General features: G+C 41.4%; 1 protein-coding gene across 3 annotated transcripts in view; it reads left to right on the forward strand.

The window, feature by feature from the left end:
• LOC111272624 (cGMP-inhibited 3',5'-cyclic phosphodiesterase 3A) overlaps positions 1–26,578 on the forward strand; it is a 90,326-nt gene that overhangs the window by 48,019 nt on the left and 15,729 nt on the right. For all 3 annotated transcript variants that reach the window (XM_022854193.2, XM_022854200.2, XM_022854207.2), the window contains exons 2-5: positions 11,420–11,692; positions 20,092–20,219; positions 20,810–20,929; positions 21,876–22,110. In XM_022854193.2, the coding sequence (XP_022709928.1) occupies positions 11,420–11,692; positions 20,092–20,219; positions 20,810–20,929; positions 21,876–22,110 (756 nt within the window). The remainder of the gene's footprint in view (positions 1–11,419; positions 11,693–20,091; positions 20,220–20,809; positions 20,930–21,875; positions 22,111–26,578) is intronic.

The following is a 26,578-nucleotide window of genomic DNA, read 5'->3' on the forward strand; positions in this document are numbered from 1 at the left end:
GCTGTCAAGTCGTTTGACCTTCATCTGCAGCCGCAAATACGTCTAGGTCAACGAACAGAACAATTCGTTGCACGTATAAGCAGCTGAAATGCGATTTCTAAAGGAGAAAGTTTGCCTTGCCAAATACGGCTGGAGCAATATCCGTCATCCACTGGAGCAACTAAGAGTGATTACTAATAACTGCAGAGACGGAAAAACATTTTGTGAATGTCATCCATTCTTCTCACGTACTGAGAAAAAACAGAGGAGCATGGCAATGACAAGCAAGCAGAAGCTGAAGACCGATTCTTTACTAAAGGGGCTGATGGTCCAGCCATGTCGGTAGGTATATATAGTTATGGAGTTATTTCCTGCAGCCTGGACAATAGATTTTGTGAACAGAGTATACTAGCTATTACTATAAAGTGTACAGAACTGGCCCCAATCATTATGAGGTGAAATGTTTTTCTATGACAAGTTTGAATCGAGAGCTGCGCCTATGAACCCTACAATTTATAAATGGCAGCAGATGCCTGAACACGATGATTGGGTACAAGCACGTCCCATAGCTCGATGTTTGTACCACACGTTGAGCACCGGACAGTGTCGCTGGGGCTATACAGAAATACTTTGCTAGGTCCTATTAAATGCATTTTTATTACGTTAAATTCTTAGCCCCCAGACGTGGAAACGGCAGCGTTCCCTTTAGTGGCGCCTCCTCGACGTCCCAACCTATCTGCAGTTTGCCCCAGCCGACGGCCCTTTTTCGCCCGCGTCGATTCTGAAAGCTTTACAAATCCACCATTCAAAATTGTCGAGATGGGCGCGTGTGTGTGTTTATGTGAAAAGGGCCTCAGTCCATCATTGACGCTGAGAGCTGTTTCAGCAGCCTTCAGAAACCCTCTCATTCGTTCGTATATCGTCCCTCAAGCTTCTTTCTCGATTCCCTTCTTCCTGGCAGTGGCCTAAAATACGATGGAAACCCGTCATTTGTGAGTGCCTACGAAATGCATGTCTGTACGACATACAGCAGTACATAAGGTTGTTTGTCGTGTCGCGAATAAGCGCACACAGAAACGTACGGCGACGATACGCTCAGTCTTTTTAGAAGGCGAGCAATATGTGCTTGCTTGGCAATACGACACTCGGCGTTTTATAGGACCCTAAATCTATGCTCCAATGATCTGATGACCTTAGCGCCATCTTTTATTCCTCTATTTTTGCCACCCTCAACATTCGGTGTATTTCATGCAAAATATTTTAGGTACCTATGTCGTTTGGTCTTTAGGCGTCGTTCAGGCATTTTGACAATACGAACGGGTTAAAAATAGGTTTCGTCTCGTGCTACGATGCGGGGAGCACCTATCCGATATCCTTCACAAATAACATAACCTAACTTGAAATTCATTTCAGAACAAATTAAACGACATTTTATCTTTAGTTTGATTCGTTTCGGTCAACAAAAATGGTAAATAGAGCAAAAACAAGGTGTACTGAAACCGCCTATCTGAAATGACAGTATAGTGATAATTTATATATTTTTCGATATGTATATACAACGTAGTTGCAGTTGTTAGCTGGATCTAAAATAATTTCAATTACGCTATACGGCGGCCATGTTAACTGGAAACGATACCGTGTGCTGTTTTAGTTCCGAAACGCCTTCCACTATAGTAGAAATTGTAGTCCTTCTGAGCTGCGGGACGTGTGCTTCTGTACATCTCTACAGTATCTATTCAGTGTAATAATTCGTACGGGCAGTCTGGTGCCACATGGAGCACTGCACTTACTGGTAAGTGCAGTTTACTGGTAAACTTGACCGTCCGCTATTCAAGCGACATTGAGGAACTGGTAACTTTGGTCGGGGATGATTGAAGTAGATATAGGTGATTGCTCCAGTTCAATTATGGAAATAAGGACATTCCCGAATCTCACCGCTGTCACGTTTCAAAATATAGCTTAATCGACGACGTGCGTACACGCACCGTCAGTGGAATTTTCCTTTTTTTCGCCTTAAACGATTTTCAAATTACGTTATCATAGTAATGACGATTTCGACAACGATGTTTTGTCCCTCACAAATAGGAAACGAAGCGTTTTACAGGTACAAAATAAAACACTCTACATTAGGTTTCTCTGAATAGACACTTTATATTTGAGACGAAGCTTTTATGTGGCACCTATGGTGGTGGTAAAAAGACGCATATTATTGGCTAGTCACTCACGACTAGAACCGGTACTCGAAGGCGTAATTAATCAACTACAAAGATACACTAAGGGGGCGTCGAAGTCAGCGTAATCTGCGCTACGGGAACGTAGAGTGAATTTTAAATATAATGATGGATGGGCGGCTTTGAGTCTGGCTTTTATTGATTTTTCTAATATTGCCCTTAGCGATACGTTTTGATGCGAGAAAACAAAGATGTCAATCATCGGCGATCATTCTGAACGGGGTGGCCTTTTAGCGTTGTCAGGAGAAACGTTCGACATTGGCTTAAATAGAATGATCAAGTGAAAAATAATGCAGTTATTTCTAACGTCTGCCTAGATGGCAGTGTGGCAATGTACGGATCATTGAATGGCCTTTTGACATCGACCTGTTTATTTAACTACTACCTAAATACATAAACAAAAACACGTACACGGATCAAAATACAGATCTGCCTTTATACAGCCGAATAATAGTCTATATATTAGACAATAGCAATTGTTTATTTGCGCAGTGCCTATGCGTTCGTTCGCTTACGTGTTCAAGGCATTAACCCAAACGAATACAAAACATGTTATTTTATTAAAGTATATTTACTCGAATCGGAGAAACGTTGCCGCGGCAGTAAAAGTAGCAGCAGCAGCAGCGGCGGTGGAAGTTAAGCCTATAAAGGTTAGATAACCAGTTCCTTCACTGTTACTTATCCTTCACCTGCGTTGTAACTTTTAGTTGTCGATGCCAAGTAAGTTTCCGACTTCTGAAGGCTACACTAGTAGTCGAACATTAGCGCCATCACCGGAAAACAAAGGCTTTAGCAGCATTCGTACGCTTCTCGTTTCGTTCTCAAGGCAAACAACCCCTGACCGTTATAACAGCACCAAATACAAGGCAAACCTTCCAGGCAAGACGTCTCTTTCTAGAAGCGTCGGCGTACCACTTGTTTGTGTTCCTGCTTGTTACCGAACCAATACACGGGCGAACTTTCAGTCAGTCACTGCTATCGGCCGAGTTGAATTCTGCGTTCTTGCACTACTCTTATATCGATTGTTCGATGCGCCTAATACCGTCTCTCGTAGTGCTGCCCTGTCTCACACCCTGTACATACATTAACAACATGTTCTTAGTCTTCCTTTTGTTCAGCTGTTATTTACATATATTATATGGAACGAACCTAGCCTATACAGGCACATTTGCGCGCCTGAATTGGCTTGTCCTGCAGGTAGTTGAACCAACTAGCGATAGATTGAGTTACTGATTTTGAGATCCGTTGTAGACTAGTTAAGCACCACTAGGTCTGACAGTCGGTCGTACGTAGAACCTGATGTCCTAGATCACAGGGCCACAATTGCATTCTCATCATCGTAAGTAATTAATTCAGTGCTAACATAATTTATTATGCATATGAGTAGCACGAAGACGATTCGCAAGTCAATATATTTCGCCAGAAACACGTTCTTCAAAACATTTCTTACGCCCGGATATAATAGAATTTTCATACAATTGTCAGTTATGGGGATTCTCTTTAGGTGCACTTTAAGAAACAGAGGACTAGTAAATAACAATGAAAACGCAAACGTTGCTTTTCAATGCGAGGCTCGACAATTCTATCCTTATCTGGGTATCTTGAAGAGTAACGGAAGTGGCCAGCACTTGTTTGGTGGAAGACACCATGGACTAGTGCAGCAGTAAACTCGCATTAACTTTACATTGGACAAACTGTCAATGAAAGGTGGGAGTCTCTTTTTCATCAAAAGACCTTTTACAATGTCGATGTATTTTTAGAATTTTCAACGTAACATGGAATTATGTGCAACGTCGAATATAACTTAGGGCACTGGACGGATCGCGCTCGAAACTTTTCTTTGTACCTACTCGCAAAAAGCCATAATAGGTTACGACGCATCGATTAAGTGGCTGATTAGAGCCATACGATAACTAGCCTAGGTCAAAAATAAGTTAAAACACGGAAAATTTCTGTTAACTCCTCATTGCTTTACCTCTAAGTTTCACGCTCTCATTGCTAATAAGTTAAAAGTACAATCAGTATCATGTTAGAGTAACCATAATAGGGAGTTAGCAAATATAATAAACATGTTATAATATGTCTAGTGACTGTCAAGTCGAAAGGTATTGTAAAACGTTTATATGCGTGAAACTGAACGAACGTTCCCATCTCTTTTTTTTTTTTTTTTTCGCGGCTCAACTCGAGCCCGCTTTGGGGCTGGTCAAACAGACTGCTAAACACTACTGTTGTAATGCATGAAAATTTACTGCTGGAAGCAACATTCTGGCAATAAATCTTTGTACTGGGTACTACGAGCTCTGAAGGCACTCGTCGTATACGGGCGGCCATTGTCTTTTAACGCCTGGTAAGCCGTAGGAAGTGAACGCGCTTTGTACGTTGTTATTGACGCCGGCATTAGATGTTACCGATTCGGATCTGTCCATTCGCGTCAAGGTTTCTCGGAGGGTAGTTCTAATAATTGGGTTACAATGGGAATAACGAAGCTGGTACCAACAACGCCGGAGGAACACGTACTAACGGTATGGCAAACAGGCCAAGTGCACGCACTTCCGTGCTACTCCCTCGTGTTCAAAGGTAAACAGAGCCGAAACGTAATTTTACCTTCAGTTGAGGTGCTGCGGGCGTTTAACGTTGCAAGATTATCGCTAGATTCGTGTGGTTCTGTTGCTGCGTGTTATCCTGCATACTAAGAAAAGAAGCTAAGTAATAATTATCATTATTATCTACAGTTGTAGTAGAACGATTTCGAGCGATTTGGGATTACTTAAAACACATCCTATCAATATGCGATTTGATCGTCAGTCAGCTTCAAGACGAAACCATCTAAAGAACTGAGAATAATTTCCCTGAACTCAAGTGAAGCTTAGCATGAATGCAAGTTTTTGAAGATATACTAGAATCTTCATATGTGCGCATTCAGTATTAACACCGCAAGCATTAAAAATTTGAAACAAAAATAGAAGCTCGTACTACACCGGTTGTTTTATTCTACGTGTACAAGGCTCTCTGGCTTCTCGTGTTACAAGAACGGGCGTGGGTATCTAACATTCGCGAGGTCTCTTGGCAGTGAATCAAATCTTCTAGTCAGCTCTTGACAGCAGGATTTTCCATCGGTGAAATACAAAGCTTACCGTCTGGTAAGTGTAACGCACCCTATAGATAAACAGAATTAAGTTTTCGAATGAGGAAACTTGTAACTTCATCTCATTTAGCGCGTAATAAAGCTTTGATCTCTGACGTACTCCTAATTAGGGGTGAGATTGTACTTCTTTCTTTGTTTTAATTCAATGAAAGCTGATTGGGTAAACATTTGAAGATAAGACGAACACCCTTTGCCAAATGATTTTGTATTTTCGAAGTTAACTTTGCTCAAAGTGCTATTGTAATGGTCGTACGTTTTAAATCTACTGTAGCCTATTTGATCACATAGGGTAATTGCATCTATTCGAAATATTGGAAAATGCAAACGCTAGAAAAAAAAAGAGTATAAATAATAAAAGTTTATCGCGTGTTTTCACGAAAACGATACCCCTTTAAAATCGAGCCTGCCATCCTGTGAGTAAATTACGTTGTCACACTTTTTCCCACTGATCGCCAGTTCCTTTCCTATTGAAACGCTTTTATCTCTATCTGAAATGCTTTTCTTCAGTACCCCATCAATTACAATTCGTATCTGGAGCAAATCGTTGACTGAGTCAATCATTTCGAACCGATCATACGGCCATTTTTAAATAGCATTCCTTATCGGATTTATTATTAGTTTATTTCACACGGGGCACATTTACAATATTATCAATTAACAACATTTGAATACAATAGGATATCTTATATGTCGCTCTAACGTTATACGTTACCCAAGTTCGTATTGAATATTAGTGGCAACTGCAGAGCAGGACACAAACATTGAATTTATAGTAAAACCTCAGAGATAAGTGGATGCATTACCTCATCTCGATCTAGCTCATCTTGACCTCACGGAAAACCGCTGTTTTCTGTAACATAGCTGCATGGCAATTTTCTCATTTTTCCGCAACTCGATGTCGTCGTTGCAAGATGGGTGACAAACCAAACCCTGGCTAAAATAGTTACGCATAGAGTGTCGATTTAAGTTTATAGTAAGCATTAATACGAACTGGAAAAAATAGCTTTCGACAAAGGTTCGGCTGTGGCTTGGTACGGTCGCTATAGCGACCATGAACAAATTGGCAGCAACTGGGGGGTCATACGGTATCGCTTCGATCGATGAGGTAAAGTTCGATTTTATCGCAATAGATATGATTGTCTAGTCGCTTACGTGAGCTACAAGTCGGAACTATAAGTCTACGACAAAACCCTAGGCTTTCCGCAGCTATACACATGTACCTATAATTTACGGAAAAATGCGACCGACATCAAATTATAGGGAATTAAAAGTGCTTGTTGTAAGGCTCCCGCAAGAGGGACAAATGGGTTGCCGAGGGATTTACTTAGCGGGAATAGTTTTTCAGAAGTTCGATCGATTAAATATATTCATAATATTATTTAGCGTACACTAAAACAATTTTTATTTCAACAATATAAATATACGATTTATCAACAGACCATTTCACCCATTAAATCGTTTGTCGAAGTTTTTCCGACTGAGTGAGTTAGATTAGGGCTTCACAGCAGATTCATTACGCCAGAATAGTGCATCTTAATTGTAATTTGATGTATATAAAACGACCCCCCGTAAAATCGCTTGATAAATACAGTGATCAAATTAGAGGAAGGACTAGAGAAAAAAAAAAACAGACCAGATTGCTTGTGTTCATTAAGTACGATGTAAGTGCCTAGAGAAGCATCTTAGTTAGGCGCTGAGATAGCCATGTTACTGAGAGTTTCTAGGGGCAGAAAAGAGGGGCAGATCGGCTACTATGAGTTTTAAGCCGTGTCGTGCAAAATTATTGTTGCGTCTCTGAGCTTTTTGGCACTAACTACATCGGGAACCGACTACGGCTGATGTCCAAAAAAAGACCTTATGCTGTTTATAGAAAAACACAACGCGGACAAGAAAATTATAGCGACAGCCTTCCCACTACGTGCGGAGCCGAAACACTTTCATATTACGATAACAGCTAGCGCCTATATCGAAATAAAATCTTTTTTTTTTTAGTTGTTTGCACAATGTCTTGATTTAAGCGCCACTATGTGATTTTTTACGACTAATTATTAACTAATATCTAGCTATCGAACAGGATCGTCACTTGAGCAATGCCCTCTCTTATGGACTCCTCCACTCATCGACAGCTCTACAATCGTTATGAGCGAAATCATCTGTTCTCGACAATAATCTGAACGGAAGAGGTCAAAGGTGCATGTTGGGTCTAATCTAATGATCTGAAGGTTTAGGACTGCACCCTTAGACCGAGAGAAACGCAGATGTGGCCTAATCCAGCGATTATTCGAAAGAGCATAAAAGACAGCAGGACTTAAATCACGCGAACCATGGTGACGTTATACAGTACGTCTACTCGTTGATTCAATGCAGATTTATCCTTTCAGTCCATTCCTAATATAACTTGCATAGCTGTTTTGTGATTCTCCAAGCAGGGAACTTTCAATGCCGATCGTTGCCCGCTAAGATAGAAATAAATATATAACTCTACATAGTTCTCTGTTGCATTCGTTTCGCCCGCGTTTGGGTTCGATTGCAATACGGCCTGCGTCGACGCTCCGAGCATATTCGTGCCATGGGACCCAAATAATCGCTTGCTGGTGCTAACGTAGTGCTTTTTGCATGCGTTGTCGCCGATATAGAAAATGCTAAGAAGGTGGTAATCCTTTTGTACTGTAGTCTCCGTTTTGACCGTTCAGGAAAGGAAAGAGCCCGTTCTGTAGTAACGCGGCACAGTGGCGACTGCTGTGGGCCTCCAAATTTGTTCGTATCTTGCCAATAGGTACATTTCGCAGCTGCGGTTTGTCGAAGGTGAGAACGGCTCTGTGGCAGAGTTTACCGAGGTTTTTTATACAGTTCATTTCGGAGAATAGGCGTAACGTCTACTTTTTTTTTTTTTCTGGCTATACCGATAATTTGTACCGCCAGCCGTCAGTTGACTTTCAATTCAACAACCCCTTTGTAGCGTCCGCGTTCGTTTTGCTATATAAGTAATGTATATATGTATGGGACTTTAGAGCTGTTATAACACAGTATGCTATTCATGTGCTCCATCAGTAAAAAGAAATAGCTCGAGAAGGCTAGGCAGTAGCCCTCGCTATGTAAAGAGTATATCCGTTTCCGCTTTTAGTTTACCGTTCGAATCGTGTAAATATATATACAAACAGGTGAATAAGCGCAGAGTACATAGATTTACCATGTCTTCCTTATAACAATTTTGCAATTCTGTTCCCTTACAATACCTATGTATGTTTAGTCCTTAAAGGGGTCAATTTCACTAGTGCCCATTATCTTGATAGAGATAAACCTTTTTACTGACTAGAAACCCCTGACCAATTAGAAACCCTGGCGATCGAAGTGTTCATGTACGTACGACATTGCACTATTAGCGTCTACTAGAATCTCATAAAATACAAAATATCTATCAACTCTGTAACAAGCATGGATCATGGTTAGTAATTATGATGCGGTGGTAATGCCCTTGGTATGTATTCACGCCCCCCACTAAGGGACGAAGCTACGCGGTACGTCCACCGGCTATCGTCGGTCCAATGAAAACTGTTTCCGATACTTCATTATAACTAATCGTGACTCAGCCTAAACCAGCGATTATGGCGTTCAACCGCATCGTTGGCTAACAAAGCTATCTATCTGCCCCCAGCAACACTGGACGACTGAAATAACGGTAGAATTATGATAATTCTCAAAAATAAATTTTTCTTCTTTAATATACAGGATTGTATCGAAGTGTTGTACGACAAAATTCGAGCATTATTCACTCAAGTCTATCACTGAACCTATATATATATATATATATATATATATGCATAATATATAACCTATATGTATGATATGGCTCGAGAAATAGTGAAGTCTACAGCAATCGAGGTCTATTTGAAGCTCATATATAAAGATCGAAACCGTTATTAGACAGTAAGAGATTCAGTATAATCACATCTCCAACTAAAGTAAACTAAGCCTGTCTTCTAATGCTTTATAACCCAAAGGTCCATTAGGGACAAATAACTCCGGTTGTCAAAGACAACCTGAATTTCGTCATCGCTTTAAGAACCTAGCCTCGTGCCAGCTAATGATATTCTTGTGAGAGGTGTAAACAAGGCTTTATCCTATAGCAGTAATGGAAGAAGCCAGAAAGATGAACGAAGTAAGCAAGCATTGATTAGATAGATAGAAGTTGAGCACTATATAGCATCAACGAGGAACATTAAAGTCAGATAAAAAGTCTGGTGAAGCAACTTTATCAGGATGCGGTCTATTTTCTTCTATATTTTCACCGCTAGAGAAAGCATACCTTAATATTCTATTTTTTTCTTTCGACCAGCTGATAGGCTAAGAAACACAGTAGTTCCAACGCTGCAAGCCGTTAAAGATGCTCAGCATTGTAAAGCGATACTGAAGAATCTACAGGCGCCGACTGTGCAATCAGCTATTTTTCTACATTATGACACAATTGTGTGTGACTTTTGGATTTAAAAAATCTTTCTTTTGTATCGCTTACTTGTAAAAATAAGCAATCGGTACTATGGCAACGCTCGTTTTCTCACGATTGGGCCAAGAAACTCCTGATTATTAGTCAGCAAATTGAGATGAATCAACTAACTAACCGATGATCGATCAACAGTGCCGCCTCTTGCTTCTCCTGTTATTATGTAGGTACAGATGGAACCGTTATACGAGTCAATAGCGAACAGCGTATCACTCGTGTGAACACTATCTCAAAGCCTAAACAAAAACAGATGCACCGGAAGGACAATCTATTTGGAAATGTGTAAACTGAATTTCGAACTGTACACCTCGCCGGCACATTTAAAACCTGCCAGATCAATTGGTGGTGCACTACCGCTTAACCCCGCTTGAATACGACGCCCTTGAAAGCTTGCCCGGGATCACCTAGCGCGCACGTTCTAAACTACGCCTTCAATGCGACGATTAGACCGTCTTGAGGTTGCGTCTCAACGGTGTACCCTTGACAAAGGTACAATTTCCGAGATTTACCTCCTAGTTAGAACGATTGAGAAAAAAAGTCTCGACTCTATTAAGTCAACGCATAATTTATCCAACGAAGTTTTGAAAAACGTATCTATTAACTTGCAAATTTGCAGCTGCAAGTGGGTAGATAAACTTACAGACAATGGTAATTAATACCTGAACGTTCAAAACCTGAGTTACTCTGCTTTCACTTATGCTCGTTGTTGTTCCCGCTCAAATCACTTGAAGTTTGCCTCTGTCAGTAGTGGTCCGACTTCGTTAACCTGCTGATACACAGTAATCACAGAGAAGCCTTTAAATGACACAGCACAATAATTTTGGTTTTTGTACCCCCATCCATCGTGGTTAGGCGGTATATATTGATTTCCACATTTCTCATCTATTGATTTTTAAAGTCACCTTAACCAACAAAGGATTGTGCAGAGAAGTAGGACGTCCTAGGACGAAGGTTTTAACAGTCCCGCGATTTTCCAGAACATTCTTGACTGGGACGCAGTTTTGCAATTGCGTGTGGACGGGCTGTCCTACTACGTAAGTATATTATGTATAGGGGATCGGGTTGCGCGCACGGCAGTCGGGCAGGCGGTGCCCAATGAACGCATCAAACTATTGCTACAACTGAAGCATGAGATCTTCTGTTCGAACGAAAAAGGGTGATGATATTGACTATGAAGAACATTCGAAACTTTAATTATCATGCCTAAACCAACTGTATCCTAAACAGACAAATTATCTGGGAGGCTAGGACAGGGGAATTGCCAACGCGGCAGATGTTGCTGTCAATATCATAGGAACAGCAACATAAGTTGCACAGGCAAACTTTAATTATTTTAGGCCCAAGGTTAGCACTATCTAAGCCCTGTGACTAAATTGTTCGTTTTAGTAGATAGGTTTACCTGTCATAGATTGCTTGTTTTTTGTTTACCTATACATCAAAAACGTGTAGTTTCTCTTTGTTTTTTCATGATTTGCGTGTTACTAATATAGAACGATCCATTTTGCCTTTCTTCTTTATCTATTTTATTTTTGTCTTGCTTTTTCTGTTTGATCCACTTTGCAGGGCGGGGGAGTTGGGTCTTTAGACCACACGATCCTCGCAGAGGCTAACGGTCTTATCGCCGATATGTTGATGGATCACGGCCTTCCTCCAAATATAGCGTCAGGTCTAAAGGCGCTTCAAATCTTACTCTGCCCCTCGCAACAAAACAAGCCCTTAGGTGTCAAGGCCGTCGTCGGTCAAAAGGTTGAACTGGCGCCGCTCAGCGAACCCGGTGACATCGATGACTGCGGAGAAATACCATTCACCGGAGAAAAACCTTCAGACATGTCCAAGGTATGTAGTGGGCAATTTGGCTATTTATACACATTTACTTTTTGCTCAGAAGTATTCGTGCTTGCTGTACGTATTGCATATCGGCGGTAGGTCGTGAGACGTGAGCCTCTTCTAGTAATGTCACAGAAAAAAAAAACACATTTGTTGAAAACCATAAGAAGGTTTAGACATATCGTGGTTCTACAAAGCTGGTATCGGTAAAACCTGTTGGCGGATGCCTAGCGACTTATTGTCATAGCACAATCGTATGATATCGAGGTAGGCGATTTTCGTTGTCTTCTAGCCGCTTTAATTTTACTGTAACTTTGAAACGAGTGAACACTCGGCCAAGCTTTCCACGTTTGCCTACCTCTCTGACAGTTGATGTATCCAACAAGGTAAAAAGGATGCTCTTAGAAACGATCTATTCGTCTTCCTTTATCAATTGTGTTTGCTTTTTTTGGCTATGCTGCATTAACTAAAGAAAAGGTGATAATTTGATAGAGCCATGACTGGGATGTGCGCCGGGTGCAACAGGATTTTTCGTTGGGGATCCGTTAGGGTTCGCCGGGTTATCAAAGGAATATGCGATATAGCGTTCCCATGCAGCACTTTCGCTCTGCGTCAGTCTTTGCCAGTTTAAGACCCTTCTCGTTCGACTTCATGGCTACGACAGATTCGACCTTTTGTGTAACCTATCTCCTGTATCTCTTTCTTGAGATTTGAATAGTATATTCTCTCTTCGTTGTCATCTTATCATATACAAAAGCGCAGTTTTTAATCATGAATATTTCTTTGCAGTGTCGAATTGGAAAGGTCTAGCCATTCTAGTTAATGTTTTATCGTCGGTAATGATCTCGTATAGAAATGGCATTCTTTTCTGTTCTGCAAGCGACCAAATACGTGTGGTTAAGCGTTTTTTTTTTTGTCATTTTGACTGCGTTCATGTGCCTCACTTACTTACCTCCTTTCCTAGTACATACAAACGACTGACAATGGCTGTCAAAAAAGCGATCGGTTGCACGACGCTGTACCGTGCTTAACGAGTGCTTGCAATTTGTCGTTTCTCGCTTCTTGGCGCCGTTTGGTCAGGTTGAAATTTCTGCTTCTGAGACAAAATTGCAACGAGGTATCCTTTACGGCACATCCATTTCCAACTCTGTAAACAGTTCCTGTCTCGGCAACACTTTTTGAACATAATGTGGAGTATGCATCTTTTCGAGTTCCGTCACTAAAGCCACCGACTAACGAACAGCTCAATAAAGACAGGAAGACAGACGCCTAACGGTAAAAACAATCGTTAACTAGGTACGATCAGCTGATCCATTGCCAACGCTACCTGTCAGTTCGACCGGGAACATTTTATTCACATTAATAGTATAAACCGCTGAGTAGGGTTCTGCAAAAATCCGATAATCAGCTCTACTTTTCTGTTTAATGCGTATCCAACCATAATTGTATACGTCGAATTAATCTTACCCCCCCCCCAAAAAAAAAAAAAAAAAAATACTATTAAATTGTAAAAAAATCTAGTATTAAATTGTTTTTCCGGAATACTTTTACAATTTGTCCATCATTTAATAGGTGCCATTGGTTTCGAAAAGAATATGAACCAATCAATCAGTACTAACTAACGAAAGTTTCGAAGACGCCAAACTACTGCAAAAAAAAAAACAGTAGTTTGGCGTACTGAATCTCACCTCTGAGGTAGCGTATGCTCATTGAATAAACGTATTTTCAACGAAATTGAAGTACTGAAGAATTCTCATTAAAGATATACTTATTTAACGAGATCTATTTTACGATAAAGAGGACAAGAGTGCGTAGTGCTATATCAGTTGAGTTGACCGCTACACTAGCCAGTTACCGGGTTGTCATTCATTGCCCTTTATCGGCTAACCATGTGCGCCAAAATTTCACAAAAGAGTCGTTTTGCTATAGTCAGTAGGCAGATACATCTAATCACAATATGTAAAGGAACTTTTTTTTCTACAGAACACATTATTCAATTAAATATAGGCAGCTATGTCGCCAAACAGGGATCGAGTTCACGGAACGGCCGTGAATGAGAAAAGCGGTTAGGAAAAATAGTTCATAAAAAGCCCCGGGTGCCACCTTTTGCGCCTAGTATATCACTCCTCAGAATTCAATGGGAAATCTCTTTTCAATATGGGTCATCACAGGGCTTTGCCCAATGCAGCTTTCTCCAAGATACTCAGGGCCATCGTGACGGGTGAAAAATGACGACGATTTGATACCTGAATGATAGCCCAAGAAAAAAACGGGTGTTCTCTCTGTTGCTCGTATTGGCCTTCCAGATCAGATCTCATTCCGCTTTTCCGAAAGTTGGGCCCAGCTGATGGCATTAGTATGATACATGACTAGCATTTCCTTATTACAAATGCTCCTGCTACAGCAGTCCTGCCCGATTCGGGTCGAGTTTTCAACCTACCCCGGGTAGGTCACTTTTGGTCGTTGTTGCGGCAATATGAGTATTGCACTCGACGTGAGAAACACGTAAGATTGAATGTATTATTTCGTATCACAGATCTTTCGTTTTATGGCAAACAAATCCGTACTAGCGATGAATGCTTCTAGGTACCGTTTATAAATTCTCATAGCTTGGCTATGAGTATTGAATAGATATGAAAGACCCAAATTTTCGTGTAACTTAGCTTGAATTTTATAGAACAGCGACTCAGTAAATATAAACCGGCACTAATATAGCATTCTAATTGAACTCAGCTATGATTGGATGATTAACCTCTTCCTACACCGTTGGAAATACGTTTGTTGTTCAGTAAAGTTATCGGCAATAGATGCTCGAAACGTGCTCTAGCAACTATGCGTCAGCGACGTTACCTATCCAGAATGTACAGGATACGATGTGTCTCAATAGATACATAGAGACCAAAGTATCATCTAACACCTATGAAAGCCTAGAGCAGTGAAAGCGAACCACTGTATTCTTCTTGCTTATAGCATGCGGACTAGTCCGGGCAATGCTGTTTACGTTGCTGGTGGGCTTTGTGTCTTAGGTACAACGTAGTCAGTTGGGCCGGAATGTGTTAAGGTTATTATTTCCGTCTGTATGCTTCTAGGTAAACTTAGATTATGCCTAAGGGCGGTTGACAACACGTTTCAGGCATTACAAATTACTATTATTTGTTTCACGCGTGAGGCATAACTGACAAGAAGTTGATGACGACGGTATTTGCAAATATACCCCCAATATTCTATATGTATATAAATTCTTACTCTAGACGTAAGGTAATCGCCATCTGTGCATACGCCTCTTCCATCCATATTTTTGACGTTTCCCCGCTTGCCGCTAGCCAAGGGTGTGAAAATGAAGCAAAAAGACAGTACACCTCGTTTATATTTAGTACAGCTGTAAACCCCAAAAGGAACCATTCTCCGTCTACCATGTTCCTAGGAATGTTTTCCTTCTTCAAACCTGGGCAAGCCACGGGAGTGTCATGATGTCCCGACACGGTTCTCCTAAATTTCTCGCTTTTTGTTTGAATTATCTGCTCGATGGGACAGCAGAAAACGGATGATAGAAGCAGGGAATCAGTCAGCCTCAGATGGAGGACATTCTACGAATGAGAGAAACACACACACATACGCAGAGAGAGAGCAACGGAGACACTGAAGGTGGGCTACTAGCCACACCGTGGTTTTCACTTGCTTAACAGACACAAATCAAAAGCTAGAATGACCTCTTCAGTTGACGGACCGACACCTAAGCTCGGTTTGTTTGCCTCTCAAGGTGTTACTACTGCTGTTACGAGCGGCTACTCTAATCCGTAATGAGAAGCCAACTGAACAAAATCAAGACAAAAGCAAACAGCGGAAATAGAATCACCTGGATGAATTTTCAATCTCTTGTTCCGTTCTGCTTACTATAGGACTACTTGAACGCCGACGAAGGACAGGAAGTTCCAATTCCAACAACTCAGTCCCCCCCCCCCCGCTGTCTTCTGCCTCGGGCACCAACATTATACAATATGGCCTTCAAGCACCGATTATCAAGATAAAAGTGCAAAGAGGATCATAAGCAGCTCATCCACTGCCCGCTACGCTGGCCTTCACAACAAAGTACGCTTAGTATTAACAAGAATCGAAAAATGGTGACTTCGTTTTTTATTTTCATTAGCATTTTGTGAGCGCGGATGTTCGTGTGACTGTGACTGCGTCCTTGCGTCTATGTGATTTTTTTTTCGTAAATTAGCTAGATAAAATCTGATAAGGTTAAACAATATAAACTAACAGAGTTAACGATGTAATAAGCGTGATGCTGGCTATTCAGGAAGCGCGCCTCGATCGAAACTGTACTTTATTCTATTCGTTGGTATAATAGGCTATTGAAATGATCACATTTTTGTGTTGTTACAGGGCAGGTTACGCTCATAGGACGACGTTAATATCTCTGATTTTAGTTAAATGAACGAAAGGTTTAGGTGGATTTTTATGCGGAAATACTTGCATTTACTCTGAGGAAAGTTGAGAACGAGTCAGCGTGCGCCAAGGTAATTTTTCACTCCAACCTCTTTTACTTTTTCAAGCCAACCTGTCAGATACTGCGCCATACATATTTAACAGCTTCTGTAGTATTTCTAGCCTTTTTTCTCTCGACGCATCAGAGTCTTCTGGCTAGCACGTTTACATTCGAGAGATCTGTCAATGTAATAGCAACACTCAAAACAAACTAGTTAATGACGAATTCTCAATTTATTGAGATTTGTGAGTGAGATCTCGCAACGACTTCCCTTGCTTTGTTATCGGGTCATAGGCGCGGACTGAGCCGTCCAACTTACTATATTTTAGCTTTTGTAAAGGAACTGGAGTGCGCAATAGAGATGTAATCGCTCGCTTATTTCATTTAGAATCATTTCTTCCTCTGCCTGCCCTTTTCCCTGTTACCTTTGCCTAGTTCGTCTACTCTTCCTTTGTTAGTGTAGTCCATGGTACTATTCTTTGGCCTATTCTGCACCTTCAACTGAAGCATAGAAAAGACGATAAGAAAATAGCTTCCGGTGGCCGTGAACCACGAGGCGACGAAACATCAAAAAGCAGAGGGAAAAATGCGTGTTGTTTCTGTAACGAGCGGCGGTTGCCGTCGGTGGCAGAGACTGCTTCTGGCGATGTCTGCAATAGTAACCAGCCGTAGGCGTGATTCTGATGACGAGGGTTTTGCACCCGAATCATGAATTGTTTTGCAAGATAGTCGTATGAGTGTGAAGGTACAGGGAGAAAGGAAAAAATGGAGGGGACAAAAACGTCAGTAGGGGGCTTCCCTCTGGTGGCGCTCGTAGTAAACACAGAGCGTTGGAACGGCGAGGCTAATATTAGTCGAAGCGTGGACTGGTTAAAAAATAGCATAGGGCCCAATACAGACCAGCAACGGCTGATGACTACTGGCAATCGATACGCACACCACTTGCCTACGGTAGAAATCTCGCAACCAGCTTTCATCGTTGTTATGCTCGTCAAGGTAAAATTTACATACGAAGAGGTAAACCTCCGTTTTCATCGAAATTCTGCGGGATTGTCATAGCCTGGTAATGCTGCAAGCTACTTTTTTGAGCAACGAGATCGTCGCCGGCATTGCTGTCGTGATGATCATCCGTCGTCAGAAAGTCATCTAGAAGACTGGCGATATGTATCTTCAACGTGCAATTATCTTCGCATAAACATGCACGTACAGAGTATTCCTCGCCAATTCTTATGCTCGTATACATAGCTCCCTTGAGAAAGAACAAAAGGAAGCTGGCCTACGTTCTCTTCTCATAGAATGCGGCTTCTATCGTTATTAAGGTTCCGAAGCCTACATTCGAGGATGCATTAACGGTGGCCTTATCATTTGAGTCCTAGAGGTGCCGGGGGGGCTTTTGTGGCAACAACACCGCATTAACATGATTAGCTTGACGTTTATTATCCCAGCAACACTTCAGGTCAAACAGCAAGCACATAGTGCTTATAGATCACGTTCTCGGCTAATCCAAAAGGACACAATTTATAGTAGGTGCATACAACGGTTCGTTACAGACGTAAAAAAGGGAAGCTTCGGCCGCGCTGCTAATTCCTCATTAGTCGAATAGAAACAACAATTTTAAATACATAAATATATTGTTTCCACGTTGATTTTCACTAGTCAAACTGTCACATCCAAGAGTTATCTTTGGATTATCTTTTACACGGTGCTTTTTTGCTTACAGTCAATGAGTAGCAATCGGTCGCGTTCCACAATTTCGACGCTAAGAGAAACAGGGGGACAGAGCGGTGGGTAAAGCCTATAGTCATTGACATTTCTTGGCTTGTCAAGTCGTCACAAATATCTCGTCATCGTACAGCGTAACCTATTGTAGGCTACAAACAGATGGCTGACAGATGTGCGGACGACTGATGATTGATTTGCAAAATCGAACTGCACCTAAAATCATATGTGAGTCAAACTAGTGGTTTCTCGCATAGGGTTTTGCTAACGCTTTGGATGACTAAAGCCATAATAACTATTACGGTTCCTGCATACTAATATCATCACAACAGAAGAAACATAAAGCTTGACAACATTTAGTTACGTCTTTGTGTTGGTCTTGCGTTGCTATAGCGTTTTTGGTGACTTTAGTTTTGTAAAGCAAGTACGATGAAGGGCGCGATCTGCGGAGCGAGAGCCGACCAAAAAGGGTAGAGTCTAAATTTAGCTTATTTTGCTTTTCCAGTCCTATTTTGTTATAAAGATACGTATCGAACGGTCGAATCTTCTTCATTTACTGCATCAAGATCAATGATAATATAAAGAGTACGTAAAATAAATACCGCTGAAATGATGCCGCCCGGCGAAATCGTGACGACGCATACCGCACTTTGTGAAGAACACCAATTAACTTCGCGCGTTCAACCCGCGGTGGGTTTTCATTTTACTCTATAGTTGGGCATAGTGTTGACACGGATCTACTTCGATGTCATGTAGATCACAGTTTAGCGCATCGGGGATACGGTGACATGGAAATCGCTTCCGCTCGTCGACTGGGACCGTGTCCGGAGCTTTTCTTCATCGACTAACGATCGATCCGTACCTCCATTACGTTACTCTTTGGTCACGTAGTAAGCTATTATGCATATGCATTGGCGTTCTGTGGTATAACCAGCAATCGAATAACGTTCCTTCGTATATAAAGTACATTAATGGGAAAAGGAACGTCGAAATGACAGCAGGAAGGAAGTTTCAGCACGATAAATGCACGTTTCGCCAATGGGCTATGTACTCAAGCTTTGGATGTCTATTATTTTTCATAGCCTCTTGTGGAGCAAGGTTCTCCTCATAATTAGGAATATATTTGACTATGGCACCGATTGCCCCGGTAAATGCATTTCATCCCTATGCTATAACAGGATTCAATCAGAACAGCTTTACTATGTAAAAGGGTCAAGTAGCAATGGTGGGGTTGCAGTTAACACAACAGTACCAGCCCGCTATACGCGAAGTGCTATGAGTACACATTTTTGTCCCTGTTTCGTGCAATGGTCTATAGCTTCAGTTCGAGCTATCGCCTTGGCCTTTTTTTGGCAAATAATTTGATCCAATGTCAAATCACTGAGAATTGCTCTTCAGACTAGATTTAAGTGCACGAACGTTTTACTGCTCTTAGATATCCACATCCCCTGACATGGATCGGTATTTATACGATACAAATATGGCATACGAAAAAACGTAGTTTTTTTTTCTCCTAAAAAACGTCAGACGTCGTTGTCGACTCACGAAACGAGAACGATATCACCTAAGCGTCACCTCGCAAGTTTGTAGGTACGTTGTCTTTTCTAGCAATCAACGATGGTCTATTCTACAAAAAGTGCATTTCTGAGCGAATTCTCAATCCCGATATATCTATAAGGATTGTATACAAATGTAACAATGCAATGTTACAAAACAGCGTTGGGCTAGAACAAGTAAAGTAGATCATTATTCTTTAGAAATATAAAGTGTGAGCAATTTTCTTTTGAAACATGATGCAAGCCATAGAACAAAATAACCGATACAGCCCTATAATTTTCAGCGTTGGTCTTCACTGTTGTCATAGACATCATGGGACGCAACATAAAATAATGCCAAAAAGAATCACGTACAACACCATCAGCATGAGATCTTCATTTTAAGGGACTCAGCTAGAAAAAAAAAAGCTGAGATTTACGCCAAAGAAGCAGTAGGTTAAGCAGAAAGATTTCGCCTGATGCTACTACTCCATGGGTGGAAAAATTGATTCTAATAAGTGTTACTCTATGTATCATATACTAAAAGTCAATAGCAACTTGATCAATATTAATGATCTAAGGACGCCTGTTTTTCTATTCATTACGGTACCAATCAATACGGTGTCAATTAATATAATGGCGCTATTGTTATACGTCTTCTCCAGACACGACGTCAGCTTCCGCGGTCACTCTTGCGACGAATGTCGACGTCGACCTGGTCGACGACGACTTCGGCTACCGGGATGCCGACTCTCGAGCCCGAGCCCTCCAGAAAACGTTCGACAGGCACACGGTAAATCCCTGATGAAGTCGATTTTGCATATGAGAACTATCGATAAGTTATTGCGGACTCATTTGAAATGTACGTATGGCTAGTAGTTTCTTTTAATGAACGCAAGTAGTACGCCAGAGGGAAATCTAACCATGATAAGACAATCAAGAGTCAAAATATTGCTTTAAGAAGCAAACTGATATAAAGCTTTATTTAGCTTCGATCGTTCAAGCTCTTCCACTCAATAAAGATGCCGTTGAAACAGTGGTAATCCTCCTGGTAATTCCTGCTCACTCTTAGGATGTCTAAGTTCTTAGATGGAACCGAATCAGCAAATTACGGATGTACCTCGAATGCAGGTTGCAATATAGCGCCAAGGGTGCGCTCTTTCTATGACCATTATTAACATTTAGCCCATAAATAATAAATCACTAGCTTGATAAACGACCAGTTCGAAAATCTGTAAGCTGACATTATGTCCCTGCTTGAAGACCTTATGTCACTCGCTGGCTTCGTTGCCGTCCGCACAATCGATATCCGTGCTGTTATTCCCCTGTTGGCGTTCTTCCCATTGGCATTTTATTTTATTTTTTCATCTGTTTTCGTTTCAGACGTGGCGAAGAATCCCTTTCGGCGATGTCTTTACCCGATGATGTGGTTCATGCAAATGAGCGGCTGATGTCGGAGAGTTCGGATGCCACTCAACCCGTACATATGGATTTTATCTGCAAGTAAGCAAGCAACAGGCAAGGTTGCGGAAGAAGGCGTTTGATTTGGGAGATAAGTGGGATGACCTATTCACCTACTGCCCATGCGACAATGTCCTTGCTTTTTCCTTTTACGATAGCTGAACGAACTAATTATCATCATAAGGCACTTACTTACAGACACACGTACACATGCTGTAACGCACGATTCGTCAGTGGTACACACGATATAGAGATTTGGATTGGTATTAAGTACGGAAAGAAGCTGATTCTGGCACAATGCGAGTGACAATTATACAGCAGGATTAGTCTCCCGCCAACACCACTCGCCGCTGCTTAAACAGCGGGGGCTAGCAAGGCAAAGACGAGGATAGCAGAGCAGATCAGTGCCGAGGGCCTCTCTGTCTATCCTGCGTGGCCTGCCTTGTGCTGGGCTAGCAGTAGTGGTGCTTGGTAATACGTGGAATCTTCTCTCGTCTCTAATTCAAACGAACCTAGTTGTTTCCCGCCGCATACCTGGTCTTTCCGGGGGGCTTCCACCCTCTCCTTCTCCTGTTCGTCTCGCTTAAGCTGCTTGCTCTAAGAGCACGTCATAAAGGTCTGGTTTAATCCGCATTTCATTCATTATATCCACTGATTTTGCCCTTGGCTACTAGTACTACCGCAGCAGCAGCAGTAGTAGTAGTAGTAGTAGCAGCACGGAGGCGGTGCTAGCAAGCTCTAAACGAAGACGGCGCGCTCGTTTTGTTAACTGCCTCATTAAGACGCTATATGTTTGCTATTCTATAATGTTATTGTAAATGCATGCTTTTAGCAGGTTCTGCGCTAGTACATTACTTTTATATGGGCTTAAGTAGTTCAAAAATAAAGTATGCTCATTGTTAGTTTGAGATGGAATACTTAGTGCAGGTTAGACTATAATACAGCTCTTCATATGTATATTTAATACGGCTTATCTCCTCACTGACAGATATTGTGGTCGGCGGAACAGCAACACGCGAAAAACGAGCGACCCCGTGGTATCAGAGGAAAAGGATACACGTTCGTTTGACGCAAAAGTTCTTTCACCAGGCATTTATGAAGTGAACGGAATCCAGTTTGACACATTAGAGATAGTTAAGGATGCTCATTTAGGAACACTCTGCGACTGGGACTTCAATATATTTCAGCTTACCGACCGCTCACCTCAAACACTTCTAAGTACCGTAAGTACCGCTAGAATGGTTTCTGTCACCAAGCTGTAATGTTTTTCTAGGGGCGTCAGATGTTTCCGATGAGCTGCAAGCTCAAAGCAATATAGTTGGTCAATTTCGCACAAAGTCAGGGCTTGCGTCAGGCAAAGGTCAAAGCACATGTACATATCGTCAAAGTTCAAATAGAGCAACAGTGTTTGTCATATCGCTAAGTGTACTAAACGGAAACCTTGAGCTTTCAGCGTTGTCTCACACAAAATGATACAGTCATCCATTTTCTTCTTTATTAAAACATAATAGATGGTAGGGACGAAGATCGTAGGCGTACCGTAGGTCGACGATTATCTCAGCGAATATTTCTACTGAAGCCGGCGCTTTGAAAATAGGCAAACACCGCAAAAATACCTCGCTCAGCAACTGGAATCAATCTTCGAAATGAAATTCCTGCATGTACACAACTCCCGTTTAGTCAGCTAGTTCTCTGGGTGGCGCTCGCTGGATCATAGCATAGTAACAGCTCGAATGGCTTCTCAAGCGGCCATCTTCGGATAGTCTGCTGGTTACTACCAATCATAGCCCGTAACGATCTCTGGCCAGTCTCGAGCGTTTGTTACCACCGCGAGTAGATGTCTCTAGTTTGGCAAGCTTAGCGCTGCCACCTCGACCATCGTCTTCGCTGCTGTCACCCGCGTCATCAGAACGGCACCGCGTAAACATTCAACCGATCGTCGTTATATAGCGAACAATATCTCGTTCTTTTCAGCTCACGATGGCCTGCCACACCGTTATGTCGTGTGCATGCATACCCCCCTCTAGCCAACTAGACGAGCCTCGATTTGCACATGACCCTGTGCCAGAATCACATTATGTGATGAAGACCCTTCTAATTGCACGAATATCTGCATATAAATACAACATCTTCATACAAAAAGGCAGTTTTCATAGAAGAAAGCATGTGATCAGTGATAATGTTCTTTGCATTGTTTTGAGTACTCGTGCGTGATATGGAAGATGTAATCATTTGTTCATCTAAGAGTAGTATATCTACTAGGTTACGCTCAACGAAATTGGAGCTCGAATACGATGGTTGATTGAATCGGCATGAGTCTTTTCAGTAAACGTCCAATATTAAAGCTAAGGTTAAAAAAAAAGTATTTCCTGACCCGCATTTCCTCCTTACTTAGATAAAACTAATTGCGTCCATTTAAGTGATTGAGTAAAACGTGCATTGGAAATTAACTAAATAAAATATAACCTGATGTCTCTAGCGAGGCCTGGCACCTTTCAGACCTCTAAAACCCTACCTGCAATGATTATTTTTAAGTTTTTTCTTCTAGACTTCAAGTCAGCCGGTTAATCTATATATCTTTGCACTCGCCGAACATTATCGTAAGATAACAGATACTTCTGGTGAAAACAATTAAATCTGCGTGGCATTGAAACACCTCAAATAGTCAATGTAACATTGTCAAGCAAATAATTTCGTGGAGATCTGCACCACCGTAGCTCAACTATGATCGATGTCATAGAAATTTTCGTACATTTTCAGGATGTAGCGTGTTTTCACTGGAAACTAACTTTAAATGAGTGCCGTGATCAATCACTGAAATTGCATTTAAACAATTCGTCGATCATAAACATCGCTTTTAGCAGAATATTCTGTGCTCTGCATCGATTAGTCTAAGCTTGCTCGCAAAATAGAGTATCCACCAAACGCAGCATAACTCTGCCGTTACACATACGAACTTTCTTCCTTCCTTCCTTCCTTCCTTCCTTCCTTCCTTCTACTTTGTAAAAACTTTTCGAAGCTGAAAACAAATTCTATTTATAAAATTACGAATAATGCTTGTGCGGATTTCGCCTGCGACTTCCTGGCATGGCACTCCTTCACGAATGGAGCCACGTGTTTTGCGAAACAAAGTTCCTGTCAGTTACCGGCCTTCGCTGAACGCATGATATAAAAGCATCCCTAGCTTTTTATGCGCTATATTTGGTGGCCGAAAAGTATATTCCAACTGCAATAATAATCAAATGTACTTGAGAAGTTCGCCAGGGCGCTCACAGAATGCATATTTCAAAGAAAAGTCAACCTCGTTCTAAGGGGATAAAAAATAATCTCCTTGGATTCTCGTAGAGGTCCATCCGCTGTGGATGTGTCTCTACATATTGTCTAGGATAGATTACCTGAGCAGCGGTGCCGTGATGAGATCATGATGTTGTTACCTGGTAAATGTACCATAATTTAAGGTGATTGATACAAGGCCTCACCTGAAAAGAACAGATGGAATCATGGACTTAGATAAAGTACGATAAAAATTCTTACAGAGACTCACACATGTGATGCAGCTTGAATTGTTGCACTTGCACGATGTGATGGCACCCCTGCGCTGTACCCCATATCGGCGATGGCACGATTTTCAACATGTCCATCAAAATCGAAAGAAAATAAGTGACAACATATTGTAAGCGATCTTCTATCGTCCTGCAATTGTAGCTCGTTATGACAGCCTATGTTTTACAGATATTTATGCCCGCAAACCGGATTAAATTTTCATATACATTCAGCTTCGTCGGTGAGTTTAATCTAAATCGTATAACACGTTTCGTTCCACTGGACGTAATCTTACCCCAAAAATTCGTCTACTGCCAATATGCGCGGCGTTATCTATCTATCTATAAACAAAATATCCTGAAGAGGGACGGAATTGACCGCGGAATACTGACTGATAAAAGGATAATTTAACCATTCCTAAGGTCTGCATCGTTGATATCGCAACTCAATAAACCTATGGGACATGCAGGCATAAATCGAACCTAAGTAGTGCCTAGTAGAGAAAATAATATTCTTGGTACATATAAATATATATCACAACTTGCGGCCGTTTTAAGGCCGCAGTAAGTCATCACTCTAGTACATAAATGTTACTCGCAATGCGCTAGGTACAGCAGGTTTACTATTCGACGGCAAGCTACTATTAAAATTATGCAATAGTTACGACGATAATGATCAGGGGAACAATAATAAACATTTGTATAGGGCAAACATTTCGAGGAAGTTTCGCAGTGTTCCGAAGCACGCTTATGTTGACAATTTTGTAAAAGTAGGATTCGATCGCGACCCTTGTTTGTTAGGCTTGTCAACAGCCTCGACCGACAGGACTCAGTTACCTGTGCAAGAAATCTTTTGAATGTAATAGGTACTTCACTAAGCAACAAATAGGGTCTATTCACCGCAACTCAACTCCGCTGCCTTGACTTCCAAGCCGTCGTGAAGTGTAAACACTATTTAGTACTATTGGCTGGTTAGAATATTACTAACTCAAATACTCTCGGGTGCTAGTAGCACTGTTAAATCAACAACTATGTATTTCTAGGGCAAGCATAGAGTCTCTTAGTCGGTCTGAAGGACCAAATGAGAGTACAAAACCATTAGTGAACGTAGACTGGTGCTGACAGACACTTACACGTGCCTTCAAGCACGTATGTGGTCATAACCGCATGCAATGAGATATACAACAGGACGATCAAGCACATCTACATAACACCTTCATGTAGGTACTTTCGGTTTTTACCTTTGCACGGCTTCTTTACTTTTATATACCTCTCAAGAACGTTCTTGTTCTACAAATCCGTTTTACGTTTATTATGCAGTAAACGAAATTTTAGGTCCAGTCGAGGTCCCAAAAATAGCCTCCAGGCGAAAAAATACATATTTGATACCTTCTACCAAAGTTAAACGGCTATCAGAGCAGCACGGGGTACATATGCCGTGTACATCAAGGACTCTATGACTATTAAGAGGATCGCCCAAAATTAGTTTGTAAAATTCGAATGAGATTGTAGAACTGGAAAATCCGCGCCATCCCGGTCAGCCGTCTTAAGTCGACGAGCTAATTCAAATGCACCTTTAAAGGAAGTCAACCGGCAGACAACTAAAAATAATAATAATAATAATGAACTGCAGTCATATAATTATTGACAGACATGTGAAAATCACAAAAAAACATCTCGCTGGAGGTAGCTCATCGCCTCCCAGTATTTCGTCCGATATCAAACCACATTCAGCCGCGATGCCAGGTTCCTGCATAGATTTATCACTGTTTCACTGCGGCAACGCCCAAGCCGCACATAGCAAATATGATTGTGATTTTGCTGTGAGCACTTTGCTACAGTTTGAGCGGGGGGGTCCTTTTGCACCCCCATATTCTCCGGACCCTGCCCCGACAGATTATTACTATTATTTCAGATCACGAGAGAATAAAATTAGTAACTGTACACTCGGCAGTAAAGAGGGTCTCAAAAACTGATTCGAGAAATTTTGCAAGACCAGGGCTAAAAAATTCTGACGAGATGAATAAATTGGTTAACAGAAGTGAGAATGTCAAAGAGTGATGTTGAATTTATAAAAAAATTAACTTATTACTAGAATTCTAATGAAACACCTTGTTTTTCGTTTGCTGAAAAACTTTAAATTACCTAT

This window comes from Varroa jacobsoni, unplaced genomic scaffold (genome assembly GCF_002532875.2).
Source record: "Varroa jacobsoni isolate VJ856 unplaced genomic scaffold, vjacob_1.0 scaffold_188, whole genome shotgun sequence".
Lineage (NCBI taxonomy): Eukaryota > Metazoa > Arthropoda > Arachnida > Mesostigmata > Varroidae > Varroa > Varroa jacobsoni.